Source organism: Engraulis encrasicolus, chromosome 21 (genome assembly GCF_034702125.1).
Source record: "Engraulis encrasicolus isolate BLACKSEA-1 chromosome 21, IST_EnEncr_1.0, whole genome shotgun sequence".
Classification (NCBI taxonomy): Eukaryota; Metazoa; Chordata; class Actinopteri; order Clupeiformes; family Engraulidae; genus Engraulis; species Engraulis encrasicolus.
This window is the reverse complement of record NC_085877.1, coordinates 31,635,523-31,647,575: the sequence shown is the minus strand read 5'-3', so window position 1 is coordinate 31,647,575 and position 12,053 is coordinate 31,635,523. Positions and strand designations below refer to the sequence as shown.

At 42.9% G+C, this 12,053-nt stretch overlaps 1 protein-coding gene across 1 annotated transcript in view; it reads right to left on the bottom strand.

The window, feature by feature from the left end:
• Positions 1-11,994, bottom strand: part of LOC134437138 (tetratricopeptide repeat protein 39B-like) — a 32,893-nt gene extending 20,899 nt beyond the window's left edge. The window contains exons 1-5 of the mRNA XM_063186600.1: positions 11,417-11,994; positions 5,877-5,911; positions 4,316-4,420; positions 3,120-3,251; positions 1,379-1,455 (exon numbers count right to left, since the gene is read on the bottom strand). Of these exons, the coding sequence (XP_063042670.1) occupies positions 1,379-1,455; positions 3,120-3,251; positions 4,316-4,420; positions 5,877-5,911; positions 11,417-11,461 (394 nt within the window). The 5' untranslated portion in view covers positions 11,462-11,994. The remainder of the gene's footprint in view (positions 1-1,378; positions 1,456-3,119; positions 3,252-4,315; positions 4,421-5,876; positions 5,912-11,416) is intronic.
• Positions 11,995-12,053: the final 59 nt, after the last annotated feature.

Genomic DNA, 12,053 nt, shown 5'->3' with positions numbered 1-12,053 from the left:
GAGAGAGAGAGAGAGAGAGGGAGAGAGTGAAACCTCCAAACACATAACCACAAAACTTCAACCGCAAACACTACTCACACACACGCCAGCTCTCTCTCTGTCTCAAACACACACATGCTTACAGATAGAAAGAGGCACAGACCCATGCACACATAATGATGTTTATTTTGGGTTCAGACGTCAGGTGGTACAACCACAGCTAATACCCATAAATTAATTGTAAAATGTATAATTAATGTACTGCTATGAATATGCTCCTTAGATAATCCACTAACACAAGAAATAATCTAATCCATACAATAGTGCTATTAGCTGTAGTTGCACCACCCTGGCGTATGCTACTACTAAATGTCAATGACCCAAATACAAAAAGACATAGACACAGACACACCAACACACACACACACGCTCAACCTCCCTCAAGTTCTACACACACACTCGCACAAAAACTCACCTCTAAGCATTCACACTAGGGCTGCACGATTATGGAAAAAATCATAAATCACGATTATTTTGGTCAAAATCGCAAACGCAATTATTAATCACGATTATTGATTTTTTGCAGATTTTTGAAAATTATAACAAGATCAAATATAACCAAGAATGAATTCTATACGGGATGAGCAAAATAAAATGAAATTAAAGTACTAACATCAGTTCTGGCCAGGCCATGGTAGTCAAGAAGCTTGCCGCCCTTCCCTTCATCTAATTCCTAATTGATCCAGGTGCATTCTCTCAGCTGATCTTTCTTCCCTAGCGATTGGCCACACGGCTTCGGCACGCCTTTTAAATTCTATCCACTTCCTCTCAACTGTATGCTGCTCGGTTTTTGCTACCCACCACCTCCCCTGCTCCACCTTGTTGTGTATGATGTGACATGTTCTCTTGTCACGTCGCTTGGCTCTGTTCATGGGGGGTTATCTCTCGCCCTGTCCTGCTGGGGTGAGAATTCCCTAAACTGCTGCTGCCCCCTGACTAAATGCTTTTCCATGCTGCTCATGGAAATAGGGGGGTTCCTCCGAACAGAGCTATACCGCCAAATGTAATTCATAATTTCAATAAAAGAAATTGCATTTATATTCTTCTCTTGTGTTTCTTGACTGAAATGGTTCTGACAGAATTGTAATAATTATGTAAAGGCAATGGCATGAAAATTAGGTGGACAGATTTCTGGCCAGAAACACCAGCCTGTCTGTATGTTCTAGCTTCAAGTACGCTCTCAAAGGTAGGTCACGATTGAAATCACGACTTTGATTTACAATTTTATCACGATTTTCGATTATTTTCGATCAATTGTGCAGCCCTAATTCACACACACACATGCACGCATGCACACACACACACACGCACGCACGCATGCACACACACACACACTCACCCTCCTTCAAGTTGTCAGGGGATTGTTTCGTCACCAGACTGGAGAGTGAGCCTACCACTGAGCTTCTCTTCTTGAACCTAAAGAAACACACACACACACACACACACACACACACACACACACACACACACACACACACACACACACACACACACACACACACACACACACACACACACACACACACACACACACACACACACACACACACTAAATGCAAATGCAAATAAATGCATGTCTGACATAGTCAAACCAGTCTTTCTACTGAGCTCAACAAATATGTCTGGTGTCTGGTGTTGTTGCAGTATGGTATGCATCACTGATAACAAGAGTGAATACAGTGTCAAGTGTCATGTTGTCAGGTCAAAAAAAATCGGCTCAAGGCCAATTTAGTATGCTCACAATGAAATCATCTGCATCATGTCGCAGTGTTACAGAATCTCTCAACCTCTGCCAAAGACAAACAATTCTAACTATACAGCAAACCTTCACACATAGCCATGGATAGCAGGCTGCTGCAATTGTCAGGGGTGATAGTGAAAAAAACTCCTGAGCCTGAACTTTTTCCCCTGCTCTAACGACGACGACAAGATACTGCATAGTGACGTAACGTAGGCCTATTTTGACACATTATTCAAACATTTAATAGCCTGTGTATGACCATTATTCAAGTCTGATAGTAGAAGACAACCCTGAACCTGTAACACTTTCTGAGATAAGAATAACCTAATGGCTAATTATTATCAATGTTTTTATTTTCCCAAACTCTGTCAAGCCTGAAATCAGGCATGGAGCCTGAATACTATCAGCACTGAATTGTTCCTCTCAACACAACAAGATACTTCCTTTTTTCTTAACTTGTACTGTGCACACCCATAAAATTTTACTTTTCTGTGTCGAGGTCTTTGTGAGAATTTGTGTGGAACCATGCTGCAACTTTTAGTGACATAGGGGTGAAAGAAAAAAGGGTATAACAATAAATACAGAATAAGGACAGGAGTAGGATTTATAGGTCTGAAGGGCTTCCTTGGTGGTTGTATAATGTGTATAATAATATAATATAATATAATATAATATAATATAATATAATATAATATAATATAATATAATATAATATAATATAATATAATATAATATATCACTCAGTGAACGGACAGAACGTGCTCTGATTGGCTGAGATGGAGTACGTTATTCCCAGAGAAGGGGACACCTATGAAGTCATGCGTCTGCTGACAGTATTCTACGGGAGAACCCTGTAGAAATCATGCGTATGACATACCCTCAGCATTCCAATCGAATATTCTACGCACGTCTACGCTGAGTGCTTGCAGCAGAGACACGTCTAAGTTGTTCGCTAGATTCTGGTGCAGTTGGCACACCTTGGCGGACACTATCCCTTAGCCTACTTGGACCGTCTAATTAAAAAATAAAACAGCTATTCATATACGGAGGAAAGTTTCAAATAGGATATAAGCGGAATAACTGCCAACAACTTTTCCCACCGAAACAGCAGCCTACAATGCAATCTCCTGCAGCAAGATCTCCTGCAAGGCTCGCCGTCGGGCTGTTCTATGCTTCCGCCTCGTACATTACGTGTATTTTTCCTTGATATCGGGACACATCGTTGGCCATTATCCCTCACATATAATATAATATAATATAATATAATATAATATAATATAATATAATATAATATAATATAATATAACATAATATAATGTAATGTAATGTAATTGTTTACCTCTGGCATGTCTGCAGGGCGTCCTTGATGGTTGTCATGGCAGCCTGGATGTCGCTGTGCTCGAAGGTCATGGCGGCCTGCATTACAAGGATGCTGCTGTAGCCCAGCGCATGGTACATGCTATCCTTAGCCCTACACACACACACACACACACACACACACATGGTACAATGAGAGACAGCGCATACTTAGCCTTACACACACACACACACACACACACACACACACACACACACACACACACACACACACACACACACACACACACACACACACACACACACACACACACACACACACACACACACACACACACACACACACACAAGTCCCCCCCCCCAAAAAAAGCCCTAAATAGCGATATTGCATGTTGTATAATGCAAATTCTGAACCTCTGCATTAGAAGTACACTATAATTGCATCTGCAAAAAAGGTGTGCTGAAACTGCTCTCATTGCTGCTCCCATGAGCGGGCTCCCATTGAAAATGGATGCTGCTGCCCGTGCATAGAATGCGAAGGCTGACTGTGCAGTGTGAAAGGAGGCAACTAAACAGCCCGCAAACCTCTCGGACTCGCAATGCTCCCGGATACGTCAAGCGAACGTGAAAGTCTGGTGTGAATGCACCGTGAGAACATGGCTGGTCTTTTTTTTGCTCTGCTTCCAAGTCATTTTGGCACATGGCAGCGGCAAGACATTCAAGAACGGAGCCGTACTACATACAGCAACTGCATATTAAATAACATTTTTGACAATAGAGATCCTCCTGACAGAAACTCAGTATATTATAGTACACATAAGCCCATAGAAGACATGGCAAAGACTTCTCATGCTCCTTGAAAAATCAACCATTTGAAACAATAGACTGTATACATATGAAAACCAACAATATGAGGAAAGTCTAAAAATGGATGCCAGTGTGTGTCAATGTATAGTTGTCTGCAGGACACAAGTAGATCTACTCATTCAGTGGCTTATTGTGCCAACTGAGGGAATTGAAAGCAAACTGTCATGTAATACAAGCCCAGTGCTAGAGAGAGAGAGAGAGAGAGAGAGAGAGAGAGAGAGAGAGAGAGAGAGAGAGAGACAGAGAGAGACAGAGAGAGACAGAGAGAGACAGAGACAGAGAGAGACAGAGAGAGACAGAGACAGAGACAGAGACAGAGACAGAGACAGAGACAGAGACAGAGACACACACCAGGGCTTGAGGAGGTCCAAGGCCTCTGAGAACTTGTTGTTGAGGACGAGGTTGAGGGCCATGGTACACTCCTCTATGGAGGTCTGGAGGTCCATCTTACAGGCCCTGAAGAAACAAACAAACAAATAAACAAATAGAAAAATAAATAAGCAAGTACAGCAAAAAAAGAACAATCAATCACTACAAGCCGTGAGGAAGCAAGCAAACATGTGGAAAAAAACGAATATAAACAATTACAGTACAGTAAATAAACAACCTTGATCAATCAATATACTTTATGCAGATCATTGGATAACCATTAATACTTTTGCCAGCTAAATTGCACAGAGCATGTTTGATTTATTTCTGTATGAATATGTAAGCCGCTAGACGCCTTGATTTTGTTTGAGATCAATAAAAATATATATATACTACATTTCAGTCTTTCATCAGACATTATAACATTTTATAAGCCTTAGTCTTTTATAGATAGCCTACACTTGTATCTCAAAGGTATGATACACGTTTCCTGGCCTTTTTGCCATTCAGACAGAACACCAATGATAGTGTTTCATCAATGTTCTATATAGCCAAAGGAAAAAAAAAACAGAGCTTTCCCACGATATTATAGCACATATTAATGGCCATTCTGTTTAGGAACTGTGATACAGTAAGTCTTAAATCTGCATTTTTCCAAGAGTGTGCCAAGATTTGCATTACTTATCGTATGTAAGGCATTATGGGACATCATTAATACCAGATTTTAGCCGAGGGTTGTCCTTAATCTTTACTAAATCAAAAAAAGCTGATGGCATTTGTCCCAGTGTGCATGGATTTATAATACTCTATGGCATGGCAAGATCTGGCTTGAGGCAGCAATGCAGATGCAGAGAGTAAAGTACACCGCATGAGTACGCAAACAACATGCACTTTGTGGTGAATGAGTTGATGTAAAACGCATTACAAACAAGTCCGACAGGCGGACAAAGATGTGTCCGTCTATGTGCATTGCCGCCTTGTGGACACAGGAGGGCCTAACACTTTAGAGAATGCGTTTCAGGCCGACCGACCGACCGACCGACCGATGCACAGACCTCTTATAGAGATGCTAGGACGCATCTAAAAATAATGTTTATTTGTGTGATTACTATACATTAGAGCTGTAACGATTTTGAATCGAATTGAGAAATCATACGCACAGTCACGATACTGTATCGTGATGCAAGAAGGCAGTATTATGATAGACCCTTTCAAAGTTCTGTTACCCCGTCAGTCCAGAAAACAACCACATGATATGATGTGATGGTGCTTCCAAGCTTCATATCAATATTCTTCTTATTTATTTTTTTGAAACTTTTTTACATGATTAGTAACATCTTGTAACCTATTCTACCTATAAGCGATCATCAAAAAAGATGCATTTTTAAAAAATTGGTGGGGTGTATATATGTATGTATAATCACTGTCATTATTATTATTACTATTATTATTATTATTATTATTATTATTATTATTATTATTTCTCTGAAGCCCAATTCTAAAAGTACAATGCACAAGCAGTTTAAAAAGTAGGAATACTTACACAGGGATCTGATCAAAGGCATCTTCAAAACACTCCTGGAGAAAAAGAAAAAGAAACAGATTGAGAAATGTTACCCACTGTACATTGTGTGTGTGTGTGTGTGTGTGTGTGTGTGTGTGTGTGTGTGTGTGTGTGTGTGTGTGTGTGTGTGTGTGTGTGTGTGTGTGTGTGTTTCAGGGATATTGTTGGCATCCCGCCAGACCAGTATCTAACAATAAAAAGTGAAATGTGCACTCCTCCACATCTGAATCACCAAGAGGAACAAAACACATAGAGTGGCCTACGCCTAGACTGTTTTGGCATCCAGAAAGACGAAAAAGACAGACTGGTAGAACGGAGAGAGGAAAACAGAGAGAGAGTAGGAGGAGGAACAGAGGGAAATGGAGAGAGAGAGAGAGAGAGAGAGAGAGAGAGAGAGAGAGAGAGAGAGAGAGAGAGAGAGAGAGAGAGAGAGAGAGAGAGAGAGAGAGAGAGAGAGCAATATATACTGTATATATGAGAGCAAAAGAAAGAAAGAAAGAAAGAAAGAAAGAAAGAAAGAAAGAAAGAAAGAAAGAAAGAAAGAAAGAAAGAGAGAGAGAGAGAGAGAGAGAGAGATAGAGAGAGCGAGCGAGCAAGAGTAGTAGGTCTCTTGATTGTATCTGTGTGTGCAGTGCCCTTCAGGCCCTTTCAGACTTAGCCATGTTCACAGTAGCAGCGGCCCCCTTATCACTGTTTAATAAAGGAGGGCCCGCAGCACATGTTGACAGCTTACAATAGACTGATAACAGGAGACACACAAAGTGGTGGAAAAAGAAAGAGAGAATGAGAGATACAAATGGAGAGATAGAGAGCAGAGAGCAGGGGGATAGAGAGCAGAGAGAGTGTGTGTGTGAGAGAGAGAGGAATGGACAGATGGAGAGTAAAAAAACAGAAACAGAGAGAGAGAAAAATAGAGAGAAAAAAAACAGAGAAAAAGGGAAAAGACAGAGCGATAATTATAGCCCCTCGTAAACGTTACATAAATCAGCTCTTGTACCAGAGAGAGAGAGAGTGCGATCAATCGGTCAGTGCATGCATGCCAGCATGTCTGCAGGGTTTGTAAGGTCTTTAAATGTCGATTCACTGTCTTTACTGCCATTAACATCAAGATAATAGTGAGACAGACCATTAAATCAGTCTTGTTGTGTGTGTGTGTGTGTGTGTGTGTGTGTGTGTGTGTGTGTGTGTGTGTGTGTGTGTGTGTGTGTGTGTGTGTGTGTGTGTGTGTGTGTGCGCGCGCGCGCGCGCGCGCGTGTGTGTGTGTGTGTGCGTGTGCGTGCGTGTGTGTGTGTGTGTGTGTGTGGTGTGTGTGTGGTGTGTGGTGGTGTGTGGTGGTGCAGTGCATGCACGTATGTTTAGAACCAGAAGTGATGACTCAAGCTGTTGTATGTTGCTTTTTAATATCAATGGATAGTGAATGTGTGTGCGCGTGTGTGTGTGTGTGTGTGTAACCAGAACTAATGTTGCTTTTTAGCGTCACCAAATATTTTGTGTATAATTGAGAGAGAGAGAGAGAGAGAGAGAGAGAGAGAGAGAGAGAGAGAGAGAGAGAGAGAAACAGGAACTGAGACAGTTAGCCAGAGTGAGTGTGCACACACGTGAGAGAGAGAGAGAGAGAGAGAGAGAGAGAGAGAGAGAGAGAGAGAGAGAGAGAGAGAGAGAGAGAGAGAGAATGCATGAATTCACATTCATCATCTTCTCATCTCTTGTTTCTATGTGCGCACAGCACACACATACAGTGTGGGCCGTTGTTGATTTGCATTGCACGCCTCCATGACCAGAGTGTGCACTCTTTAAGCCGAGGCTCCAGTAGTACTACGTGTACAGTCTACAGTGCCCTTCACTGTGCTCAGAGCTAGCCTGGGAGAAAGCCGACTGTTAACTCCGTCATACAGTCTGGAACAAGCTAAGAGGAATTCGTTTCCATTGAGGGTGCGAGATGGTCTGACCTTACTCAGACTCATTTCAATTAATTTGAGTTCAGAGTTCAAATTAAAATTCGAATTGTGCTTTATTAGCATGACTGTTATGATATGTGTTGCCAAAGCATGCAAATAACAAGACAAAAGTATGAATAGTGTTATCATAACCAATCAGTAATAGACTCCACTGGTGAATTCTGCGTCACCACTCTCAATTGTTTGCTGAATAGCAGAACCGTGTGCGAACCGAGCTAGGCGGGTTGGGCCAGACTACCGTACGGAGCCAAAATCTTTGGGCATAAGTACGTTGGATGGCGTCGCCAGACTAACTCAGAGCCAGAATGCGAGCAAAAAAAACCCCAAAAACGGCCTGGACATTATTGGCATAGGGGTCAATGACATTTTACTAGTAGCCCACGTCAGGGTGATGCAACCAAAGCTAATGCCACTGTTGTATCATTTCTTTCTTTTTTCCCGTTTTAGTGGATTATCTAAGGAGCATATTCATTGCAGTACATTAATTACCAAATATTAATTAATTTATGGGCATTAGCTGCGGTTGTACCACTAAAAAACGTCACTGACCCATATGCCAGTATGGGCTGAATGGCAATGGGCTGGCTGCGAGCTGCCCCATCTAAATTGCGGGCTGGTCTCTCAGGGAGAAATTGAAGCGAAGGCGAAGGCGAAGGCGAAGAAGAAGGCGAAGAAGGCGAAGAAGGCGAAGAAGAAGAAGAAGGCGAAGAAGAAGAAGAAGAGGGCGAAGAAGAGGGCGAAGAAGAAGAAGAAGAAGAAGAAGAAGAAGAAGAAGAAGAAGAAGAAGAAGAAGAAGAAGAAGAAGAAGAAGAAGAAGAAGAAGAAGAAGAAGAAGAAGAAGAAGAAGAAGAAGAAGAAGAAGAAGAAGAAGAAGAAGAAGAAGAAGAAGAAGAAGAAGAAGAAGAAGAAGAAGAAGAAGAACAACAACAACAACAACAACAACAACAACAACAACAACAACAACAACAACAAGAACAACAACAAGAACAACAACAACAACAACAACAAACTAAACAAAAACAAAAGCAAAAGCATCAGCTTCTGAGGACTGTCGGCCCACCAGGAAAATGCTTTATGCCAAATCACCAGTCCAGCCCTGAGGCCCATGCTACTGCTGAGTAGAAACCCAGAGGAGAGCAACACAGCTCATGGCCCCCTTTAATGTCATCAATGTATTTAACAGGGAGTGCTCTCTTACACACACAGACATAGATAGGCCTTGACACACACACACACACACACACACACACACACACACACACACACACACACTGCCTCGGTCTTCTTCTCGCACACATGCAGATGGGTCATACTCTTTGCCTTTCTGTGTGTGCACGTAGTGTGTGCGCATGAGGTGAGAGAGAGAGAGAGAGAGAGAGAGAGAGAGAGAGAGAGAGAGAGAGAGAGAGAGAGAGAGAGAAAGAGAGAGAGAAAGAGAGAGAGAAAGAGAAAGAGAAAGTGAAAGAGAGAGAGATAGTAAAAAGAGCTAGAGAGAGAGCATGAAAAAACATTCACACAGACAGTGGGTTTGTGTTGAGAGACATGCATCTATCTGTCTACTGGAACACAAAGAGTAAAGAAATATATTGACCACAAAGATGATGACGGCTGCACACAGAAATTGTTTTTAAAGAAAGCTTAACGACTGAACTTACACACACACACACAAACACACACACACATATGGACACACTGGACAACAGAAGACTTGTAGAGAACATACATTAAGAGGAGGTATTTTGTTGTGATTTTTCTAAAAGTCCTTTATAGCGTTCTATGTCAGAACGCTATAAAGGACTTTTAGAAAAAGCACAACAAAATACCTCCTCTTAATGTATGTTCTCTACACGTCTTCTGTTGTCCAGTCTTGCACTTTAAATGTCTGTATGAGCACTGTCTATGTCCATACTGTCTTATGTCCATGTATGAGTACTGTCTATGTCTATACTGTCTATGTCTGCATGGGAAAGCAAGAAACGTAATTTCAAATTCTTTGTATGACCAGTGCATGTAAATAAATGGACAATAAAACCAACTTGACTTGACTTGACTTGATACTCTTAATGTTTCGCTCCTATGTTGCTTACTGTAGTGTTGACACACACACACACACACACACACACACACACACACACACACACACACACACACACACACACACACACACACACACACACACACACACACACACACACACACACACACACACACACACACCATGAGTTTGTCCTACGTGCTGTGGCGTATTACTTTAAGTGGATTACACTAATTGGGATCACGAGACAGACACAGAGAGGCCACATTTATATATGTACAGCACACACAGAGACATACAGCCTGAAAGCATCTTAACACACACACACACAAAGGACTGGTATACTACTAGTTTTCCTTTCCTACACACACACACACACACACACACACACACACACACACACACACACGCACGCACGCACGCACGCACGAACACCTGCAATGGAAAAACACAGGGTGCAGGTACAGGTAACCGGATCTCTCAAATGAGGGGTAGAGTGTGTGTGCGTGCCCAGTCCTGACCACACTCACACACTCACACACACACGGAGAGAGAGACCTCAACCCCTTCTAATATAAACACAGCCTCCTTGGTGCAGCAATAGAAGCACAAGTGTGAAAGAGGTCTTTCTGGTTTGCCATAGCCAAACCGGCTGCCCAATTTCAGACGTGCCCAGACGTGTCAACTGAAGGACACTCGGGTGACTATTGCAGGGCTACGTTTGCGTCCTTGTGTGAAGAACAACGGAGGTTTGTTGATTCGTTCGTTACAAAGTAGCCTGCACGCGACTTCAAACGGCTCCGACAAAGTAGTCCAGGGCTCGCGCAATAAAGACATGGCACTTCACTTTAATGTCACTCCTGTTGTGGTTGCCGAGTTTTTGTGTGTGGCTATTATTGGGGACACAGGGCAGCCAACAAAGCTGCCAGCGGCCACAGGTATCGATTTAATCACCCGGCCAGCTGGGAAGGACAAGAGTGCTGTGCGACATCATCTCATCTTGGCTGTATTGTTTTCCTATGGACGTTTGCGTCATCTCGATTACATAATTCACATCTAAAAAAAAAGTTGAAATTGTCATGCTGTAGCCAGGATGTCATGCAGTCTGATACAGAGAGTGTATGTCTACAAATACGAAGAAGCTTTAGATTGAATAACATGCACAGTTATGAGGGGGATGAGACAGAGAGCCGTGCGCCGTGCCCTATCCATTAAATCTGGCCCCCGTCGGCTCCTTGTAATCTGAGCCATCTCAGTTCTGTGCGCTAGCTCCCTGCATGCTTGATTTCCGGAGTGCAACGTCGACATCCAGAATCTGAGAAGAAGCACGCATAATAAACACGTTGGTACTGAGCAGGGGATCATCGCAGCTCTGCTATGCCTCGAAAGTGTAAGCGCACCCGTGTCATATTTACGAACAGACATTTAACCTTCACCGACTCCTCCACTCCCTTCCGCTCAACCTTCGCCCTTCATAAAACAGAGCCATCAACGCAAGTTGCAGGTGATAACACAGCACCACTCACCTCATCAATGTCGTTATTTCCAGCTCCATTTCCCACCCGGGCCATGCTGAAATCCCTGAGATAATCAACCGTCGACGGGAGCCACTGTTCAGGGGCAAAGCCAGTCCCACTACCGCAACATCCGTGGTAAACGTGGCATAGTGCTCATGCAGCCTAAATATGACTTGCCCTGTCTACTGTAGACAAGGCTATGCGTCTAGTGCGCGCTGCCGTCGGTTTCGTTTTTTCCTCCTTGGTTATCCAAGACGAGCGGTCTTCCGTTATACCGAATGCCTAGCCCCCCTTTCCTTCCACTCTCTGACGGTCACTCACTCGCTTTCTCTCACACACTCACGAAGAACACACCTTACGGAGAAATATTTACAGCGGGAACCTCCGTCCTTCTGCTGACGTAGGTACGGAACACCCCCGTTGCCTCGGTGACAAAATTACCTCCGCCGCTCTTACCGGCTTTCGGACAGTGCACCTAGGCTACGACAAGTGAAAGGCACAATGCGTTTGGAAAGCTATTAGGTCTACCCTATTCACAGTGCGCAGAATTGCTGCCAGTCAAGTCCAGCTTGACTCATTTTTAGAGGGTGAACAGTCGCCAGTGGTGCCTCTGAATTCAAGTAAATTATTATTATTATTATTATTA